At 59.0% G+C, this 19,194-nt stretch overlaps 1 protein-coding gene across 1 annotated transcript in view; it reads right to left on the bottom strand.

The window, feature by feature from the left end:
* The window catches only part of SRCIN1 (SRC kinase signaling inhibitor 1), a 68,616-nt gene that overhangs the window by 43,042 nt on the left and 6,380 nt on the right, over positions 1–19,194 (bottom strand). Inside the window, exon 2 of the mRNA XM_040640727.1 lies at positions 1,040–1,341. Within this exon, the coding sequence (XP_040496661.1) occupies positions 1,040–1,341 (302 nt within the window). The remainder of the gene's footprint in view (positions 1–1,039; positions 1,342–19,194) is intronic.

The raw sequence follows: 19,194 nt of genomic DNA, 5'->3' as shown, positions 1-19,194 counted from the left end.
AAGGCAAAAGCAAGTCAGAACTGGAGGTGACATCAGGGGGCAGGTGCACCAATGTGTCCTGGTTGCCTGCTGTGACAAAAGGAGTGGGGACACTCTTCCCCTTTCCCAACCACACCCAGCATCTCCTGGAAAGGGGGACGGAGCAAGACAGGTGTGGGAGCAGGGACCCCCCCCCCAGGCCTGACTGAAATACTGTGGATGGGATGTCCCACCCTCCCCTCCTCCGCTTCTCCTGGAGTGGACAAGGCCTGGGTCTCCGCGGCCATCAAGGTATCTCGCCAATGTGGGACTGGAGGCAGAAGGCTTGTCCCAAGAAAGAACTTTCCTACAGACAAGAAAGTCATACTTGGATGGAGAGGTGCATCCAGGAACCCAAGGATCTGGGAGAGGTTTACAAGGGAAGCTTCCCATCCCAGCTAGAAAGAGGCAGGCCCTGGTCCAGAAGCAGGCACCCTGACTCCTCTGTAAGCCTTTCTGATGGCAGGAGAGAAACCGAGGCATCCTCTAGCTCAAAGTCACACAGCGAGTCTTTTGCGGGGCGGGGGGGCAGGTAGGGAGGAGGCAAAAGGCCCCAGGAGTTCTGGCTTCTGCTCTTACAGGGGCTGGGGGCACAGCAGATCCAGCTTACTGAAGCTCCCAAGGGGCCATGTCACCGAGGGGCCACCCCAGGAGTCCCAACTCCAGGCGGGACGGAACTCCAGGCCCAGAACAGTCAGTCCCCAAGACTGTCCCCCCCTTCCTCCCCACCACTGCTTTGGCCTCCAAGACAACCTTCCTGCCCGTCAGTCAGCCCAGTCCAGCCTCCTCTCTGGCTGTCTGCTCCACCCAGCGCTCCCAACTCCAGGACTGCAGACAGAAGTCTGGACGCGGAGCCCCCATCCCCTTCCTCCCCAGGCTCCAGAAAAGGCCAACCAGGGTGACTCCCTGTCGCCCCCCCCCCTTTCCGGCTCTCTCCTCAGTTGCCCCACAGAATCAGAGCTCGGGGGCAGGGGAGCACGGGGTCAGACCCCTCCCCAGCCCACAGCCAGCCCCCACTCACCTGCTCTCGCATCCTGTCCTGCTGACCTCGCAGGGCCAGGGCGTGCTGAGGGTACTTGTTCTTCAGGTGGTCCATGAAGGCATCGCGCTTGCGGTCCGCGTCCGCCTTCTGGAGCCCGCTGAGCGCCTCCAGGCTCTGGGCGGCGATCACCGTGTGCCGCCGCTCGGACGTGTGCACCAGCCCCACGTTGGAGAAGCGCCGGCCCCCGCCGCCCGCGCCGCCCCCGCCCCCCAGGGTCCGGTACTCCCGCGGGTACTCGGCATCGTCGGCAGACAGCATGGGGGGGCTGCTCCGCTCCGGATCTGCGAGAGGGGAGAGGGGGCGCGGCGGGGGGTCACGGGGCGCCCGGCCTGGGGCCGCCCAGCCCTCACCGGGGGTCGCTGCAGGGACTGGCAGGCCTGAGGCGGGGCAAGAGGCACCGGGCTGAGATCAGACCGGGACTGCCCCCCCCCCCAACTAGGGGACCGAAGAGGCAGCAGGGGGAGGGCTCCAAGGAAGTTGGGGGGCAAGGGCAGGGTCTGGCTTCCTGCTCTTCTTCGGGTGGGTTTGGAAGGGTAATGACTGCAGGCGAGGTACTGGTTTTTGAGGCCAAGGAGGGGTTGGAAGCAGGGGTCCTGGACATCTCTAACCATGCATCCCCTTCCTCCTTCCTACTGCGGGTATGAACAGGTGAGGGAAGGGGTGCTTCCTTTAGATGGTTCCTGAAAGATATGGAAAGGAGTCTGCGGAGTCTTCTTTTCATGAGCAGCCTCTAAGGAGGGGGGGGGGGCGGGACAGTGTGGGGAGGACCCTAGCCTCCTTCTTCAGACTAGCATGTCCAGGACACACTTGTCCTAAAGGCTGGGGGTTGGTTTGGAAAGGGGCCAGGACTAGGATACTGGGGGAAGGAGTAATGACGGCAAGGAGATGGAGCCCCAGGGTCTGGGGCATGGGACCCCCTCCCTTTTCCCTCCTTCCCCAGAGACAGACAGATGGACAGACAGGGGAGGCTGGGCACAGAGAGGACAGTGAGAGAGAGATGGATTTGGGACAAACTCAAAGGAGAAAGAAAGCAGACAGAACAGCTCAAGCCCTCCCCCTGGCACCCTTCCCTCCCCCTGCTCTCCCTTTCTTCAGTCTCCCCTCCCAACACACACACACACACACACACACACACACACGCACACACACAAGTTCAAGACCTTTAAGGGATGCACAGGGGACAAAGAACAGTACAGAAGCAGAAAAAAAAGAGAAGGCCGGGGGTTGAGGTCCCCACGCAGAATTCTGAATCCTTTTCCCATATGCCCACCATCCCTGAGCCCCTGGCCTCACCAGGCCCAGCTCTGCTGTCTCCCACCCTCCAGCCTCAAAGTTGCATTTCCACAGCCCAGCAGAAGACAGCGGTTCCAGAGTACCACCCACACCAGCTGCCAGGTGTCTCCCCACTGGGAGACAAACGCAGTCTCCCCAGCATACCCCCAGCCCCACCATCCACCCGTCTCATAGCCGCACCCCCTAAGTATAGCCTAGGTCCAGGGGTGTCTGGTACTGCAGCAGACAAATGCACCCCCACATAGGGGGGCCAAATGGGGCAAAGAGGAGGAGGCTGGGGATTCTGGGACCCAGCCAGGTTCCATCCAGTTGCCACGCCTCCTTGGCCCCCTTCCTCCACATATCCACCGTATCCACCGTGCATTAGGCCCACTGCCAGGCCCCAGTCACCTCCTGCTCAGCCACAGGAGGAAAGAAGACTTTCAGCCACATTTCAGGAAAAGCCACCCCTCACCCAACATCAGCACACACACACACACACACACACACACACACACACACACCTCCTGGGCTGTGGTTGAAGCATGTAGATCTGGGGGACAGAGCCTTTGAGGACCCAGGATCCAGCACCTCCCACCAAAATTAAGGAAAGAATGGCTTCCACAGACAGAGTTCCATGGCTTCCCAAGGCCTGACTGACCGCCGTCATCATGGCCAGCAACACCCTATTGGGGGGGGGTATCATTGTGGCCCCATTTCAGAGATGGGGCTGCCGAGGTTCGAGAAGGCCAGTGACACGCCCAAAGCCACAGTGAGAGGTAGAGGCTGGATTTGGCCCCACTGTCTATTAGGTTGGCCTCATCCCCTCCCACCGCACTTCCTCGACATCTATTGGCAGAACAACGGCGACGCCACGTGGCACTAGGTGCTCCTCTCTGTTCCTCTTTCCCCTCCCCAGCCTGGCACTGGGTCTGAGGTCCCTCCTGCCTCCCCTCCCAGGCACCTGTCCCTGTCACTGCAGTCATCACCTCCTGGCATGCTCCCAAAAGTGAGGTCCAGATACGCGAGAGCTGACCTTGGGAAGAGCGCTGTTTCACAGTTTAATACTTACACCTTTATTTTCATAAGGATTAGGAAAACCCCAAATAGGAGATCCAACCACTGATTTCATGGATCTCATTCCTTGGGATGGTAAAGCGATAAGGTTTCCTTTTAAGTAAACGTATTTAAGTTCAAAGGGAGTTGAGGAAAAACATACTGAGTTAATACGGCGCAGAGGGTCCCTGATCTGGAGGAAATTCTCAAAGATGGCCTTTGATTGAGTGGGGCTGGGAACCCTGGGACCATCTTAATGAAGGTCTAGCCCTCCTAGAGAAGGAGAGGCCAGGGTGGGGGTGCTCTAGGCACCGGAGAAATAGCCCCAACCAGAGTCAGGGGGCTGCCCCTCATGACCCTTATCCTCTCTCTTCCACTTCCCCTCAGCACCCGTGGAGACTTGTATTGGGTACAACTGGGCAGGAGAAGAGCCTCCATGGCCATAGTCCTATCTTTGCCCAGGCAGGGGTGGATTCTGCCCAGGGGCCTTGCTGCTGGAACCCCAGGTCTAGAGTCTGGCCCAGCCTCGCCTGAGCCAGAGGGACCTCTCTCCTTGTGCCCGACAGCCAGGCTCACAGTGCCTCTGAGGGCCCTGGACACACACAGGTGCAGGGGACAAGTCTCCAGTTCTCATCTCCCCCCCTGCCCTTCGGCCCTCTGACCCAGAAGAGCTGCTCATCACATTCCCACCCTCCGTGCCTGCGCCTCCTTCCCTGGCTCCTAGGGGGAGATCTCAGCAAGTCTGGGCTGAGGCAAATGGAGACCGGCAGGGACTGGGGGAGGTCCAGGGGTCACGTTGGCTAAAGGGGCAAGGCGGGGCTGGCAAGGAGGGTCCGGGCTGCTGGAGCGGGCAGTGGAGGGGAGCAGCTGTGGACTATGGACATGTTCTTGCAGCCCTATTTATGACTGCAGTCCCATAAATCTCACTGTGGGCGGTGGGGGAGGGGGGAGGTCTGCCAGCAGGCTGAATGAGCAGATCAAGGACTGTCCCTGCCTTCTTGAGGTCAGGGCTCCACCCTCAGGTGCCTAGACATTGGTGAAGGGAAGAGTCAGGGGTGAGGCAGGAGCTGGATTCTGGGGAGTGGCAGAGAGAGGGGCAAGCAGGGGCAGGAGAGACAATCTGTTAACTCTGAGGGGCAGTGTGAAGGAGGGGCTTTGATTTGCAAAGAAGCTTCTCTTTAAGAACCTTCGAGATCCTCAGCTTTATTTAACAAAGACTGAAACTAGCTGGGGTGGGGGGAGGAGAGGTGAGGCTCCCGCTCTGTGCTTATTTCACTCCTTTCTGCTGGGCCCCAGGGGACTGGGAGGACTGACCTGGGCTTCTGGGCTGTGGGGCCATCCTGTTACCCTTAGGAGAAGGAGGCTTGTGGGGCTCAAACGACTTGGGCATGAGCCCGAGTCTTTGAGTCAGACCAGGCACTCGAGGTCAGGGCACTGGGAGGAAGAGAACCGCAGGCCAGAGACACCCTGGGTTTCAAGTCAGCTCCTTCCCCGAGGGATCCCGGAGTAGCCATTCATTTAGTTATTCATTCAGTCAACAAGTCTCTTCCGTCTCGGAGACTGAGGGCACTAATCTGTAAAATGGGGATGTTCCCCTCTAAACCCTGCCCCTGTCTCCCCGGCCCTAAGAAGCTGGCAAGACGATGGAGGAGAAAGTGTGTTGTTTTGAATTAAAGACATTCCTGGCACATCGGTTCCTGGGCCCCAGCAAGACAGCCTTCCCGGTAGCCCCGCACCTGGTCCAGCCACCACCGAGTCCCCAGAGCGGCCCTGACCCTCCCCAGACTGAGCAGTCCAGTGAAAAGTGCTGAAGATCGATTCCAATCTAGCAAGCAGCGGGCTCAGGGCACCCTGGCCATGAGCAGACCAATGCTTCCCGTTCAGGGGGCGGGGAGGGAAGCGAGGGATCCGTATAGGCAGGGGTCTTGAGGGGGTGGCAGAGGGGACAGATGGGACAGAGAGGCCTTGAGGGGGTAAGCAGGGATATGGGAGTTGAAGGTGTAAAGGAAGGGCAGGGGGCTCAGAGGGAAAGGGAAGGGTGGGGAGGCCGCAGGGAGGAACAGAGGTGGGATACACTGGGGAAGGGAGGTTGGGACTGAAGGCCCCTGAGGGATGGAGGTTGGGGGAGCCGGAGAGAGAAGTGGGGGTCAGAGGAGTTGCCATCTGTCCAAGGACCCGCAGGTGTGGCCTATCGTAATTGCTGAGTCGGAGATCCAAGCCCCAGAGAAGATGCCCGAGACTGGTGCGATCCAGCTCGGAATGAGGGGGAGGAAAAGCGGGGAAGGTGGGTTCTGTCACCTTCAGCTCAGCCTTCCCAGCCTGGGCCAGAGGGGAGGGGGCTTGGGGGGGAGGGAAGGGACACACACACCTGGGGCTGGGGTGACAGGAGGAGGTGGGCGCCCCCCAGTGGCCGGCCGAGAATAAAGGCGCAGGCGCTTGGGAAGACGGCCACATTGTTTGTTCCATCAGTTCCAAATTCCACCTTTATTTATGAGCCTGATTTATTTTTATCCTCCTCTGCATTCTTTGACATGAGATCACTGTAACTCATGATGAGAATTAAGATCCCCAAGTCTTAGTGACACCATCTCATGAGCCACCAAGCCCACCCCCACCTCGTGTCTTTACCCCAGATGTCACTACTCTGTCCTCTGGCTGCCACTGGGCAACATTCACACATGACATCATCTTCAGAGGAAGGGAATGTGAAGAAGAGGAAGGGGGGGAGGGAGAGGGAAGAAGAGCAAGGATGGGGAGGAAGTAGAAGGAAGAGGGAAGCTACAAGATCCAGAAAGGAGAGGTCTCTCTCTAGGGCCCCTGCTGTGAGGAACCCAAGCTCAAGACCCCAGAGTTCAGGTCCCTGTCTTCCTGTCCCCAGAGATCAGGAGGCTGGATGAGGCCTGAGAGGGCTCCCAGGTGTGCCCCGTCCATGGCCTGGGCAGAGATGGGGGCTGGGCACTGGCTCACGGACTTCACAAATCCCCGGGACTAGATCCTGTGAGGCCTGTAGGCAGGGCAAGAGGAGGGGTGCATGGAGATTGCTGGAAGACTGGAGGGCCTGGCTCAGACCCTAAAGTGCTTTACACACACACACACACACACACACACACACACACACACGAGCACATGCAGCTCGAGGCTCCCCCAGCACCCCCCATCTACAGCCAAACAAGAGGAGCCCAAGTCACCAAGGAGGAGCCCCGAGGCGGCTGCCACCTTCCATTGAGCATGACAGCTCCATCCTGCCACACTGTGCTGGGAGGTCAGAGGCCAGAGGACAAAGGTTAAGCTTGCAGAGGGCCTAGGGAACCTGGCCCAGGTGAGGCGATCATCTTACCCCATCCTCCCCCTCCCCCTCCCCTTGAAGGAAGCGGCCTCTCTGTCTTTGGGCGCCCCTGGCTCTGTGTTCCTCACGTGCCCGTGGCCCTCAGCCCCTGCTGTCTGTCTGTGGGTCCCTGGAGCAGAAGCCCATCTGTGTCTGTTTTCTAAAACCATCTTTTCCGCCCTATACCACAGCAACCAAAGTCATTTTCCGGGCAATTGCCTTTCTGTAAACATTCCTGTGTAATATCCCCCCAAATTGCTAATGCCCAGCGCCCTGTTGAGTCTCCCTGTCACTCCAACCAGAGCCTTGGAGGTGGGGGCGGGCCACAGGAGGAAGGGCGATTGGAGGGGAGGAGGGAGCTGGACTAAGGATGAGGGACAGGGCTTCATGTCCGGTTCCTGGCCCAGAGCGGGCCGGAAACCCCACACCTGCCCCCTGTGTTTCCCCATTCCCCACCTACTCAGCAGCACCATCCTGAGTGTCAGGCCACCTCAGGACAGCCTCAGAGAGGTCAGAGAGGATGGGGGAGCGGAACCCATGAGAGGGAGGCCTGGGAGGGAAGGGAGCTGTCTTGAAAGCATGGGGCAGATGGTTAGACAATAAAGGTGACTTCCTGGTGCCTAGGAGCAGGGACACTAGGGAGGCAGGGGCAAGGCCGGCAAGCTGTCATTCCTGGGTCCCCGGGGAAGGTCAGCTCTCCTCCCCACCCCCACCCCCAGGTATCAGAGGGAGGACGGAGAAGTGGGAGGAGGCCAGGTGGAGCCCATCCCCCTCTAGATGGACTCCTGCTTGGACACTAAAGTAGTGGGGAGAAGGTGGGCAGGGCAAGAAGGCGTCAGAGGCAGGATGGTCCTTGGCTGATGCCTCCTCCCCAACCCCCTACACTGCTCTACAGAGCCACTTGGGGAAGGGCCTGGGGCAGGTGGATTCTCCTGGTAGTACCGCCAGGGAAACTGAGGATCAGGCAGGTTGAGTGATTTTACCGGAGTCACCACGCAGACTACCTTCCCCTGGGCTGGGGCGGGGTGGGGGAGTGGCACAGGGAAGACGGGGACTAGGACTGTGGCCCATTCCTGTGCCCACAGAGCCCTTCCACCCCCATGCCCAGGGAGCTCTGCTCCCCCAGCCCCCAGGGAAGGGGGGCATGGAGACTCAGGAGGGGTGTGGGGCAGGGAACAACAGAGCCCCAGAGGGAGCCCGGAGGCAGGGGAGGGTGCAGGGCACTGCCAGTCACAGCGTCATGCTGGCAGAAAAACACAAAGCAATTTGCGTAGATTTAAAACCCACGGAAGGCTACTTAGTTGGTAAACGAGTTGGAATCAAATTAAAGGACCTCCTCGGGGCTGGGGGAAGGAGAGCTCACCTGTCCAGGAGGAGCCGTGGTGGGGGAGCCTGGGTCCTGGCTGCTCCCAGTAGAGCTTCTAGGGCCTTCCCCGGGGAGTGAGAATTTGAGAGGGAACGGGTGTTGGGCTCCCTGAGGGTAGGGTTTGTGCCCCAGCCAGAGGCTTCCTCTGCCAGCTCTCCCTTCTCACCCATCCCTCACTTGACTCTTCCCTGCTGATCCTGTCCCCTCGCTCAGGCTCAGGGCAGGGCCTGCCCCTCCTCTCCAGGGGCACTCAAGAAGGGCCCTGTTTATCTCAGTAGGTTGGAAGCTGCCTGGGTGCAAGGACTTTGCCTTCTCCCTCAGACTGGAGGCTTCCGTGACGGTAGAGTTGCCATTCCATCCAGGTGGGGGGAGGGGGGAGACCATTGGGCCACCTCAGGAGTGGGATGGGGGCCCGGGGGCCATCAAAGATGCCAGGCTGCTCTCACTCAGTGCCTGTGACTGACTCAGTGCCTTGGCTCTGTGTGGTGGTGGAGCCCTCTCCCCACAGCAGGCAGGAGTGGCATCTCCAGACTGTTCTGTGTACCCCTGCCTGCATCTTGAAAACCACTCTCTGCTCTTCCTCCAGCCAAATGCCTTTCACAGGAAGGAAACCAAGGCCCAGAGAGTGGACCGGACCCCATCATGCCGGAGCTGGAGACAGAGTCAGAAATGGAACCCAGGCACCCTGGCCCCCAGGGACAAGGATTTTTCCATTCCACTATCCCACTTCCCAGAAAGCCACTGCCAGGGGAGCACCCCCAGGCCCCAGGAGGACACAAACTAACAATCTCCTTAGGAGGAATCGGCAGCAAGGTGGAAAACATGGCCCAGCACCCTGAGCCCCAGAGAGAAGAGCCGCGGGTCATGGCTGGCCACATCCCCAGGCGCCCACCCCAGCCCTGGGGGATGCTCACCCACAGAAATCAGGGGCCCACGCGGCACCCTGACCACACTCCTCAAACGAAACTCTCCCTGCAAAAGGGCCCCAAGCCAGCTGCTTGCCCAGAAGGTCAGATATACAACCCTCCCTCTTTTCCCCGCACCCGCGCTCCCCCAAGCAGGCAAAACTATGACATTACCACAAGTCACTGAATTCGGGGATGAGAAAGCTCTGTTCAAACCTAGCTCTGCCACTGACTAGTTGTGTGACCTTGAGCAGGTTAGCAGCCTCCCTGAGCCTCAGTCCTCTCATTTGTTTAAAAAAAAAAAAAAAAAAAACCAAGCTAATAACACCCAGTAGACAGGCAAGCAGGTTGTGCACTGAACAAAGGCACCAGCCTAGGGGGCAAGTGGGGGACAGTTCCCTCCTGGTCTTGCCCGATCGCCTGATTTCCTTTCATTCCACTGTCAGAGTTTTATCCGACCCAGCACTGTACGGTTTTGATTTTTAGCAACTAATGAAGATCTGGCTAATTGACTTCCCCGGGAAGGGAGGGGGCGTAGACGCAGAGGGGAGCATGTCACCCTCCGTCTGAAGCTGTTGCTGGAAAAGCTGGGACCAGCCCTGGCGTGGGCCCACGTGGTGCCGCACTAACGAGCTAACTCCTGCGTGGCATCTCCACCATCACGCGCCCAGGGCAGGTGTCCTGTTAGCTCCACATCTCCTTGGAGAGGCAGCCGAGAGGAACACAGGCTGAGGGGAAGGGAAGGAGCGAACACAAGAGAGGGGGAAGGAAGGGAGGCAGGCACCTGGCCCCCAGCTCTGCCGCCACTCTGAAGAGGCTGCCAGAGCTCCTGCTCTCCCAAGGGGGCCTCGAGCCTCGGGGTGCTCTGGCCAGGGCAGGAGCAGGGACAAAGGGACCACAGCCCTAAAGTTGCCTCAGGCTGAAAGCATGCCCAGAGGGGGACCTCCTGGTCCCAGGGGTTGAGACCCCAATCCGTTGGAAGCGAGGGGCAGAAGCCCCATCCATCACTCCCGTCTTCCCACGGGGAAGTTGTCAGTACCCAGTGTTCAGGGAGCGCCTCATCGATGTGGGGCAGGAGCCCCAGACAGGCCAGATCCCCCCATAGCCTCCTCAGAGACACCATTCTGCCTGGGCTCAGGCTCTCCCTAGGAGGTCCCTTCTCTGCCAGCACCCAGACAGCTCCCTCCGCCTCCAGAGCAACCAGGGTCCTGGTACCTCCAGATGCCAAGCGCGCGCTCAGCTGCTCGCTCACCCTTCTGGCATCACACCTGTGCACGCTGGCACCCGCCCACACGCCCAGTACCTGTCACCAGCAGTGCCCAGTCACAGCCCGCCTCACCTGCGCCCCCCACAGGCACCCACGTGCAGAGGGGCACGCCCAGGTCCGGCCAGGACCGGGGTTCGCACACAGACACCACCTTGACTCCCCCATCTGCCATCTCAGCTGCTGTATGGACAGAGAGCACCCCATGCCCGCGTACACACAATACACTCAAGATCCCCGGAGAGATCGCAGTGCACCCGGAGCTCCCTCAACCGCCAGGTCAATCCATCTCCAGCCTGGGGTGCAAGACAGTGGGGACCCCATTTGTCTCTCCTGAATCCAGCTACGCCTCAGGAAGGCGACTTGCTTGGCCCCCCTCCTGCTTTGCCAAGTTCAGGGCTTCCTTGCTAAAGTGTTCACATACTTGAGAGATGCTTCCAAAATCTCAAGGCCGCTCCCCTGGGACTGGTGTTGAACCAACAAGGCAACGCCAAGGGCGGGGCAGCCTCAGCCTTTGCTCTGCCTCTGCAGGTACTCAGCCCCCCCCAGGGGGAGGGGCCTGTGTGCCTTTGACCCGCCTCCACCTGCTGCCCCAGGTGAAGCCCAGGATGGGGGGGGGGCCTCCAAGGCTCAGCCCTCACCTCACGGGTTAATTGGGTTAATCGCTCTACTGCCTTGCAAGCCAACAGAGAACAAACAGTCAGATCTCATCCCGTCCTTCACCTCCCTGGGGACACCAGGCTAGTACCTGAGAGACTCTGGAGGGTGGAGGCCTGGAGAAGGCGGCAGATCAGATACCAGGGTCATCTTGGGGAAGTTGTCCCTGTTATCTTCCCCGGACCCCCCACCAGAGCAGAGCCAGGGAGGCGGAGCACAGGCTGGAAGGAAGCAATGAACAGTCTCCCGGTCCACCTGCAAGACTCGGAGACTCCAGCCTTCTCTTCTCAAGTGAACCGCCCGTCCCTCGGACGTGATGAGGGCCAAGCTCAGCACCAGGCCCACTGGGAGCTGCGGGAGACCCCGAGCAGCCCGAGGGACCCCCCCCCTCCAGCCCCCCCGCCCACAACCGCGCATACTCGGGACAGTCTGCAAGGGCTCTGTGGCCAGTGCTCTCTCGGGTCTCAGGGTCCCCTCGTGAGGCTGCCCTCTCTCACTTTACAGGCGACAAGAGGAGGTTCGGGGAGAGTACCTTGTCCAGGATCAGAGCTGACAAGTGGAAGACCCTCACCCCAACGGTGGGGGCTCTCAGCCCAGACCCCCTTCTTTTCTGTACACCCGCTGCCCTGAGGGAGGTGCCGACTCTGCCACCAAGGCATCCGTGGGTCTGTCCAGCCGGTGGGCCAGGGCCCCTTGTCCCCCCAAGTCCCCAGGCGGGGAACACTAGAGCAGGCCTCTGCCTGCATGAGGCACAGAGCCCCTTGGCACCATCCCCCCGGGGGAGGCCTCACAGCCGAAGATCTAAAGGGGGCTCTTCCCCAGGGTGGGGCCGGAGGGAGGGAGGAGTGGCAGGGAGCCGAGCCGCCCCAGCGCCACAGACGCCCAGGCTGGGCAGGGGTCCCACAGTCCTGAAAGAACCTCCAGCGGCCCTACGGTCTCACATGTCAGCTGGGTACAGAGTCCTCCCAACGCCTACCACAGGGGAGCTGGAAGCGCTCCCGACCTCAGGAACGCCATCCAGCCAGGGCTTGGATACCTCCAGGAATAGAGAACTCATTACCTCTAAAGTCATCCATCATCATGTGGGCTTCCTCCTTCCCTAAAATGAGCCAGCGTCTATGCCTACGGCCCTCAGAGAGATCCAGGGGCAGGTTATGACCTCTCCTTTCAGAGCAGGATGGGGGCTTCAGAATCTGAATCTCCTCTTCTGGGCCCAACACTTCCGGTCCTTCCTTCTATGGCCTGGTTTCAGCCCCCAGCCGTCTGCACTGCCTTCTGCTGAGTGAGCCCCATGTTGTCACCACTCTCCTAGTTAGTGGCCTTCAAAACTGCTCCAATGGTGTGACAAGGTCTGAGCAGCCCAGGAGACCCCTCTCTGCTTCTGCCCTCACCAGCCCTCTGCCAGCCCCCAGCATGTGGGCCAGGGTGACAAGCACCCAGGACATACCCAGCCCTGCTCTGGGACCAGAATGTCCCTCCCTTGCCTCCTGCTGCTAATTCTCAGGCCTCCCCTGACCTCGAACTTTGGGGGCCAACTTGACTCCTCCTGCCTGGGCTGGATGACTCTTCTGGCAAGGTCAGCTGAACCTGCCTGCTCCTTCCAGGCACTTCCACCTGTCCTCTGGTGCCTGGCCTTGCTCATGTGATTCAAGGAGTCTGCTCTGGGGTTCACCCCTTCCCAGCAACTATATCCCCCACAGCCCCAGCGAGGCAGAGCCAAAGTCTAGGCTGCAACAGGTGTCCTCAGGGGTCTGCTTGGGCGGCCGCTCTGCCTCTGTCTCTGGTTAGGGGCCTGAGGCCCTTGATGCCGTGTCCGGCAGCCAGCCATCTCAGGGGTACGCCTAGCCACTTTGAGGACTGGAAAACCACAGCCCACATAATAATAGCTGATCCATATTAACCACACAGTGCTTCCTCCTTTCTATTCTACTTCCTCCTCCCCAGTGCTGACCCTGCCCTACTGCCAGAGGGCCCCAGGCTTGGAAGGAGAGGCTCCTTCACCCCCCACTGCTTCCCTGCACTGTGCCCCATATCTGCATCCCATGCTCGTGCAGTGGCTAATTCTGGCGTCTCATCAGACGGTAATTATGGGGGAATCAGCAGTGCTGTCATCTCTGCAGCTCGGCACCTGTCACCACGCCACCATCCCCAGGCTGCTGGGATGGGACCGGAAGCTGAGGGAGGAGGGGTGTGCTGGGGTGAGGGGCATCTGCTCCCTCCCTGCCTCTGCAGCCCTCACCTCCTTCAACCTACCCCACAAAGCACACGGTACATGTCGCCCAGGCGGCCACTGACCACTCAGGGCAGGGACCAAACGCGTGTGTACACATGTCCCCGACCAAACAGAGCAGGAATGACACAGCAAGCCAAGGCTCAAATCTTGCCTGGGCCCTTTCACATATGTGTGATCTTGACTAAGTCATTTTACTTCTCTGGATATCAGTTTCCGCAATGGCAAAGTGGGGAAACAGTGCCTACCTTGGGAGGATGGGAAGAATCAAACACGTAAAGTATCTAGCACCTCGCTTAGCCTGTGTACGATCATGTATTCATTCAACAAACAGTTAGTACACACCTACTCTGTCACCATGAGCAGTGTTAATCACGGCTTGGCAAGGATCGCACTGGGACCACACTGGGGCACAGGTATTTTGTCTGGCTGGTGGTATCCTGTTTTGTGTCTTTGAATTTTCCTGTTTTTAAGGAGCACTGCACTGTCCCTCACCACACTTCCCACGGAGCCTGTTGTCCTCGGCTTCCCGCATCTCCTGCCCTTGAAGGCACTGCGTTTGCTGCCCTGAGAGCCACCGTGGACTAGGAGGTTCCGTTGGGTCCAGAGCCAATGGCTGCGAGAGATTTGACAATGCCACGGGAAATCGGAGGGGCAAGCCTGGAGGTGGTCGGGGATGGGCACTTCAGGGAGAAGCAGAAATGGAGGTGACCAAGGAGGGCCTCCCGGAAGAGGAGTCACAGAGGCAAAGGTTCACAGGAGACAGGCTAGGCGCCCCGGGAGCTGCTGGAGACACAAGACATGTAAGGAGGTCCTTCCTGATGTTGGATCTCAAGGCCCCAGATGTGTCCCCCTCCTCCAGAATGGTTTATTCAGTGGACCTCACCGAGGAAGCCACAACCAAGCAGCATCTGCTGTCACAACCAAGCGGCATCTGCTGTCACAACCAAGTCACCGAGTCCCTTCCCTGGCCCTGTGGTCTTTTCCCTACATGGAAAGGAACTCTGCCCCAATAGAAAGGAGGTCTGGAAATGGGAACGCCCTAACCTCCAGTCCCCCTCCTCCACCTTCCCCCACTCCAGGGTCTGGAGCCAGGAATGGGGTTGGGGGAGGAAGGTACAGATGAACATCAGACTCAGTTCTCAGTGGCATGAACTCTGGAGGAACCCTGCTCGCAGGACTGCAGAGAGAGACAGAGGTGTACCGCTCCGCCTACAGCATGAGAGACTGAGGTCAGACCTAAGAGGCTAGAGCGCTTCAGGCGGAAGGGGAGTAGGGCTGAGGATGTCAGAATGGATTATCTGTGTGACCTTGGGCATGTTACTTAAACTCTCCGGTCTGTCTCCTCCCCCGTAAAACAGTAAAACAGAGACCGGAGATAGCACTGAGGCTACAGGCCGGTGGGTCGCGAGGGTGGAATAAACGGAGCTTAACTCAGCATATGACTCACGTATTATCAAGTAAACGTTCAACAAATATTGGTCATTAGTATTTTCATTATTACTGGGGATGATTTCCCCCCCAAACTCAGCAAGGACTAAATGAGCCCCCCACCTCGCTAGGCCCCCACTCCCTTGCTGACTCGGAGCCCACAAAGGGAGCTCAGAGGTCTCTTGGAACTGAAACCAGAGTCAATGGTGAGGCACTGACCTCCGTGGACGTCCCCACCCCTCCCCACCCCTAAGAATCCTTCACAGCACTTTTCCAGAACCCATCCACATCTTATTCCGCTCTGGGAGGGTAGGAAACCGGGTTGTTTCCTGTCTTTACAGATGTAGGAAGTCGTGGAAAGTATTGAGCTCCCTGCCTCAGGGAGTATTCCAGAACAGGGTGGGTGAGAGAGGAGAGCATTCAGGCCCCTCGTCCTGGTTCCCTGCTCCCCAAGCCCACCAGGGAGGCTGAGCCGTGGCCCCTCTGCTGTGGGTGTGGGGAGGGGGCTTGGTGGTCCCTGTGACCAGGACTGGGATGGGGTGGGGGCGTTGGGTGGAGGGGAAGGGGGGCAGTCTCAAGTGCTCCTGCCTCCTTCAGGCAGCAGCCACGGGTGGGGGAGGGGGGAGCAGCCTCGTTGCTCTTTTAGGAAAACGGTAATTTTAATTAAGAGGCAGACAAACGAGCGCTCTGCAGATTGTCTCGGAGCAAAGTTATTAAAAAGCCATCAAGGCGTCGGCAGCAGCCACAGTGGCAAGAAGGGCTGCCTCTCCCAGCTGCCCACCCAGATTGGGGCTGAAGCATCCTTCAGAGAGAGGGAGGACTGGAGGACGTGAGTCTGCAAACAGCCAAGACCGGGATCCTGCAGCCCCGCTCCCCTGGTGGGGGGACAGGGCAGCAGCCAGAAAACACTGGGGCTCAGGCTGCCCCGGGATGGGAGGGGCGTGGGCAGAAAGGGAGCCAGCCATGGGGCAGTCCTTAATTTATCCTCTTTTCTTTTTTCTTTTTTTTTTTTAAGTAAGCTGTACACCCAGTGTGGGGCCCGAACTCACGAGCTTGAGATCAAGAATCCCATGCTCTCCTGACTGAGCCAGCCAGGTGCCCGACAACCCTGCCATTTTACAGACAGGAACACTGAGGCTCAGAGAGGAAAAGTGGCTTACCCAGGCCCCCAGAGCTAGGAAATGGCTTAAGTGAGGATTTGAACCCAGGTCAGGCTGCCTCTCGAGTCCATTGCCCCTGGCTGCTGATCCCGGGCACAGAAGTAGGAGGTTGGCTCCCTGAGGCCCTCTGAAGTGGCCTCGGCACTGGTCCAGCGAGGCTGCCCAAGTCCCCAGGGACCTGAGGCCTCACTTGCCACTGACTTCGCAGGGGCACACTATATGAGGACTGCCATCAGGTCAGGGGACATTCTACAGGGATATAAAGTACAGAGCAGTTGCTGGCAGGGGAGCAGGGGTGGACAGGGGCATCAGGGGGGCACGGAGTCACGGTCCTGGAGTGGGAGCAGCTACTCTACAGTCAGCTGGCTGAGCCACAGCCCAGGCTCCACAGCCGGTGAATTCAGCCAACTCCTTACCCTCCGTGTTCTCAGCACTTAAGCAATGGCAGGACTCTTATCTGTCTTGGTCACTGTTGGACTCAGACCTTAGCCCAGTGCCTGGCACGGAGAAGGGAGTCGATAAATCTTTAATGAATGAATGAACGAATGGACAAATGAATGAATGAATGATGGAATCATTGAATAAATGAAATAAGATCACAGGTTTGCAAGTGCCTATAAACTAAACAGAGCTGTACTGAGGTGGGATGTGGTCCGTGTCCCATCCCCCACCCTCTGGCCTCCGCTGGAAAACGGGCTTCCCTCCATAAGAAGGGCCGCCTTCTCCTGATCCCCTCTCCCCAGGCCCCCAGGCCCCTCAGCAGAGAGCCCCTGCCTCCTTCCCCCGTTCCCAGCCCCGACCACACGGAGGCTTTGCAGCCAGCACTCCTACGTACATGCACGCGCACACGAACTCACATGCACACATAGACACGTTCTCCGCCAGGCAAGCTGTCCTCCCCAGAGTCGAGTCTCTGCTGTCCCCTCCCCTGGCAAAGGCCCGGGCCCACCGGGGATAGCCCCCCGCCCCCATTTCTGGCCCCCTAGGCTGGGCAGAGGCATTTGGCTAAGGAGCAGTGCGAGGCAGGGTGCTGGGGGGAGGCCTCCCTCCTGGCTTACTAACCTGGAGACTTTAAACAGAGGGAACAGAGTCCTGGAGCCTTCCCTCCCGCTGCACGCTGGAGCCCTGGGTAAGGGACAGGAAAGGAGGAAAGTCGTGAATGAATGCCCAGAGCCAGAGGAGAGGAGTTGGAGAGAGCAAGGGACCCAGGGTGGGGCTCCCAAAGTGGGATGGGTCCAGGCAGGGGCCTTGGGCCACGGGGTTGGAGGGGGCGCAGGGACAGGGCAAGGCAGAGCCTTAGGAGCCGTCCCTTTAGGGGTCACTGGGGGGCTGGGGGGCCAGGAGGGATGGAGATTGGGTGTTGGGGGAAGAGCAGGGGCCGAAGGGGCAGAGACACTGGTGGGAGACAGACAGGAGGACAGACAGCAGGACGACACAGAAAACATGGGGTCCCCAGAATGAGGTCCCCAGGACAGACAGCCAACAAGCCAGGCCTGATTCTCCTCCCAGAAACGGGGACAGGCCCTTTACTGGAGTGCCCACAGAAGATCCCAAATGATAGCACCTTGGAGGGCCCATCTGCATCGCCCAACCAAGGTCACCCCACATTGGAAGGCTGGTGGGGTCAGACCTGCCCTCTCCCAGCCCAAGACCCCCATCTGCTCCACTCACCCCCTAACCCTGAGGAAGGCCCCCCTCCCCTGCCTGTAACGGAGGAATCAGAGGCATTTCACACCCAACAGGCGCTCACTCACACACTCACGCTGTGCAGGAAAAGGACACCCCTGCCCCGAATTGCCTGACCTCCACACCCACCCAACCCTCAGCCTGCCAGGACAGGGCCCCCTCTCAGCTGTGCCGCAGGGCTGCAGCCCTCCCACCCTGCAGGGAAGTCCTTCTAACTGTACCCTTTGCCCCTCCTGCCGCAGTATCCCTCGTCTATTGCCTTTCATCCTGGGGTCTATTGCCTTTCATCCTGGGGCGTGCAGCCTGAAGCCCCTTCCTGCCTGGAGACATGGCGGCCGGGGCCCTCTCGGGCACAGCCTTCCCTTGGCTGGCTCAGACCCATCCAAACGCACATCATGTCTGGCTGCAAGAGTTCTCAGAGCCCCCTGCCAATCTCATGGTTCCAATTTTCCCACCGATTACTCAAGACGCAGGCGTCCCAGGGAGAAGCAGCTGTTGTACCCAGATGTGCGGACACTGACTGAGGGAAGAAATCAAGAACGCTCGCTAAGGGCTCTAGCCCCAGAGGGCTTCCTGGACAAGGCAGTGCAGTTTGGGGTGGGAGGTGGAAGGGGCAGATGGACAGGGGCACAGAGGCCAGGGTAGTGAAGACTCAGGAGGCCTACCTTCCTTCCCACCACCAGCCCTGAGTGGCAGCTCTGGGGACCCAGCCCCAGATAAAGTGAGGTGAGGATCTGGGTTCAAAAAAACAAAACAAAAACTAAAGATGTTTTCTCACGTATGCCCCTTCCTCCAGGAAGACAAAACGGCTTCCCCTATTCAGTCATTCCTTAGATAGTAAGACAAAGACAAAGACATGACTATTTCTCGAAGGTTTCCAGTGAGCTAGGAACTCTACCTAAATTACCTCATTTAATCCTGGTACCCACCCTGTGAGGAAAACACTATTATTGGCCCCAATTTACAGAGGAGGAAAATGAGTTTCAGAGGCCAAGTGACTTGCCCCAAACCACAAACCTCTGTCTGACTCCAGAGCCCGAGCTCTTGACCACTGAGCAAAGCTGTCACCCATCCAGCCTCTTCAGGCCTCGGCTGTCTCCCCTCTTTCCAGCCCTTGCTCCAGGATACGGAATTTCTGAAGGACAGTAAGTGGAAGAAAAGGCTTTGCTTCTGTCTCCTTCTGCCTCATCCTAGGGGTGGGAGGCAGCAGATTGTAACTCTGGGCTGCGGAGGGACCAGGGACCAGGGGAGGGGACGAGCTGTTGGGTTCAGGAGCAGCAGGACTAGGACCCCCTGAGTTTCATCTGTAAGTGAGGTTTGGCCCCTCCGGGGGCTCCTTTCCTGTTCTCCCATCTCCTCCAGGAAGCCACTCACAGTCCCCTTCTCCTTTTTAACTTCCAGAAAACCCCAAGCACCCAGGCTAGAGAGAGTCTTAAAAGTCAGGGGGCCAGGGGCGCCTGGGTGGCTCAGTCGTTAAGTGTCTGCCTTCGGCTCAGGGCGCGATCCCAGAGTCCTGGAATCGAGCCCCACATCAGGCTCCTCTGCTGGGAGCCTGCTTCTTCCTCTCCCACTCCCCCTGCCTGTGTTCCCTCTCTTGCTGGCTATCTCTCTCTCTGTCAAATAATTAAATAAAATCTTTAAAAAAAAAAGTCAGGGGCCAGCAAAGTGAGAGTCTATGTCAGTCCTAACCAGCCCTCACTCTTCCTCAGAGCCTTCTGTCTTAGAAAGCAGCTGGGACGAGAACGGGACGCATCAGGCCAGCCCAGCCCCCCCCCCCCCCCC

Source organism: Ursus maritimus, unplaced genomic scaffold, assembly GCF_017311325.1.
Source record: "Ursus maritimus isolate PB19 unplaced genomic scaffold, ASM1731132v1 scaffold_24, whole genome shotgun sequence".
NCBI classification, from domain to species: Eukaryota; Metazoa; Chordata; class Mammalia; order Carnivora; family Ursidae; genus Ursus; species Ursus maritimus.
This window is presented reverse-complemented; position numbering and strand designations above follow the sequence as displayed.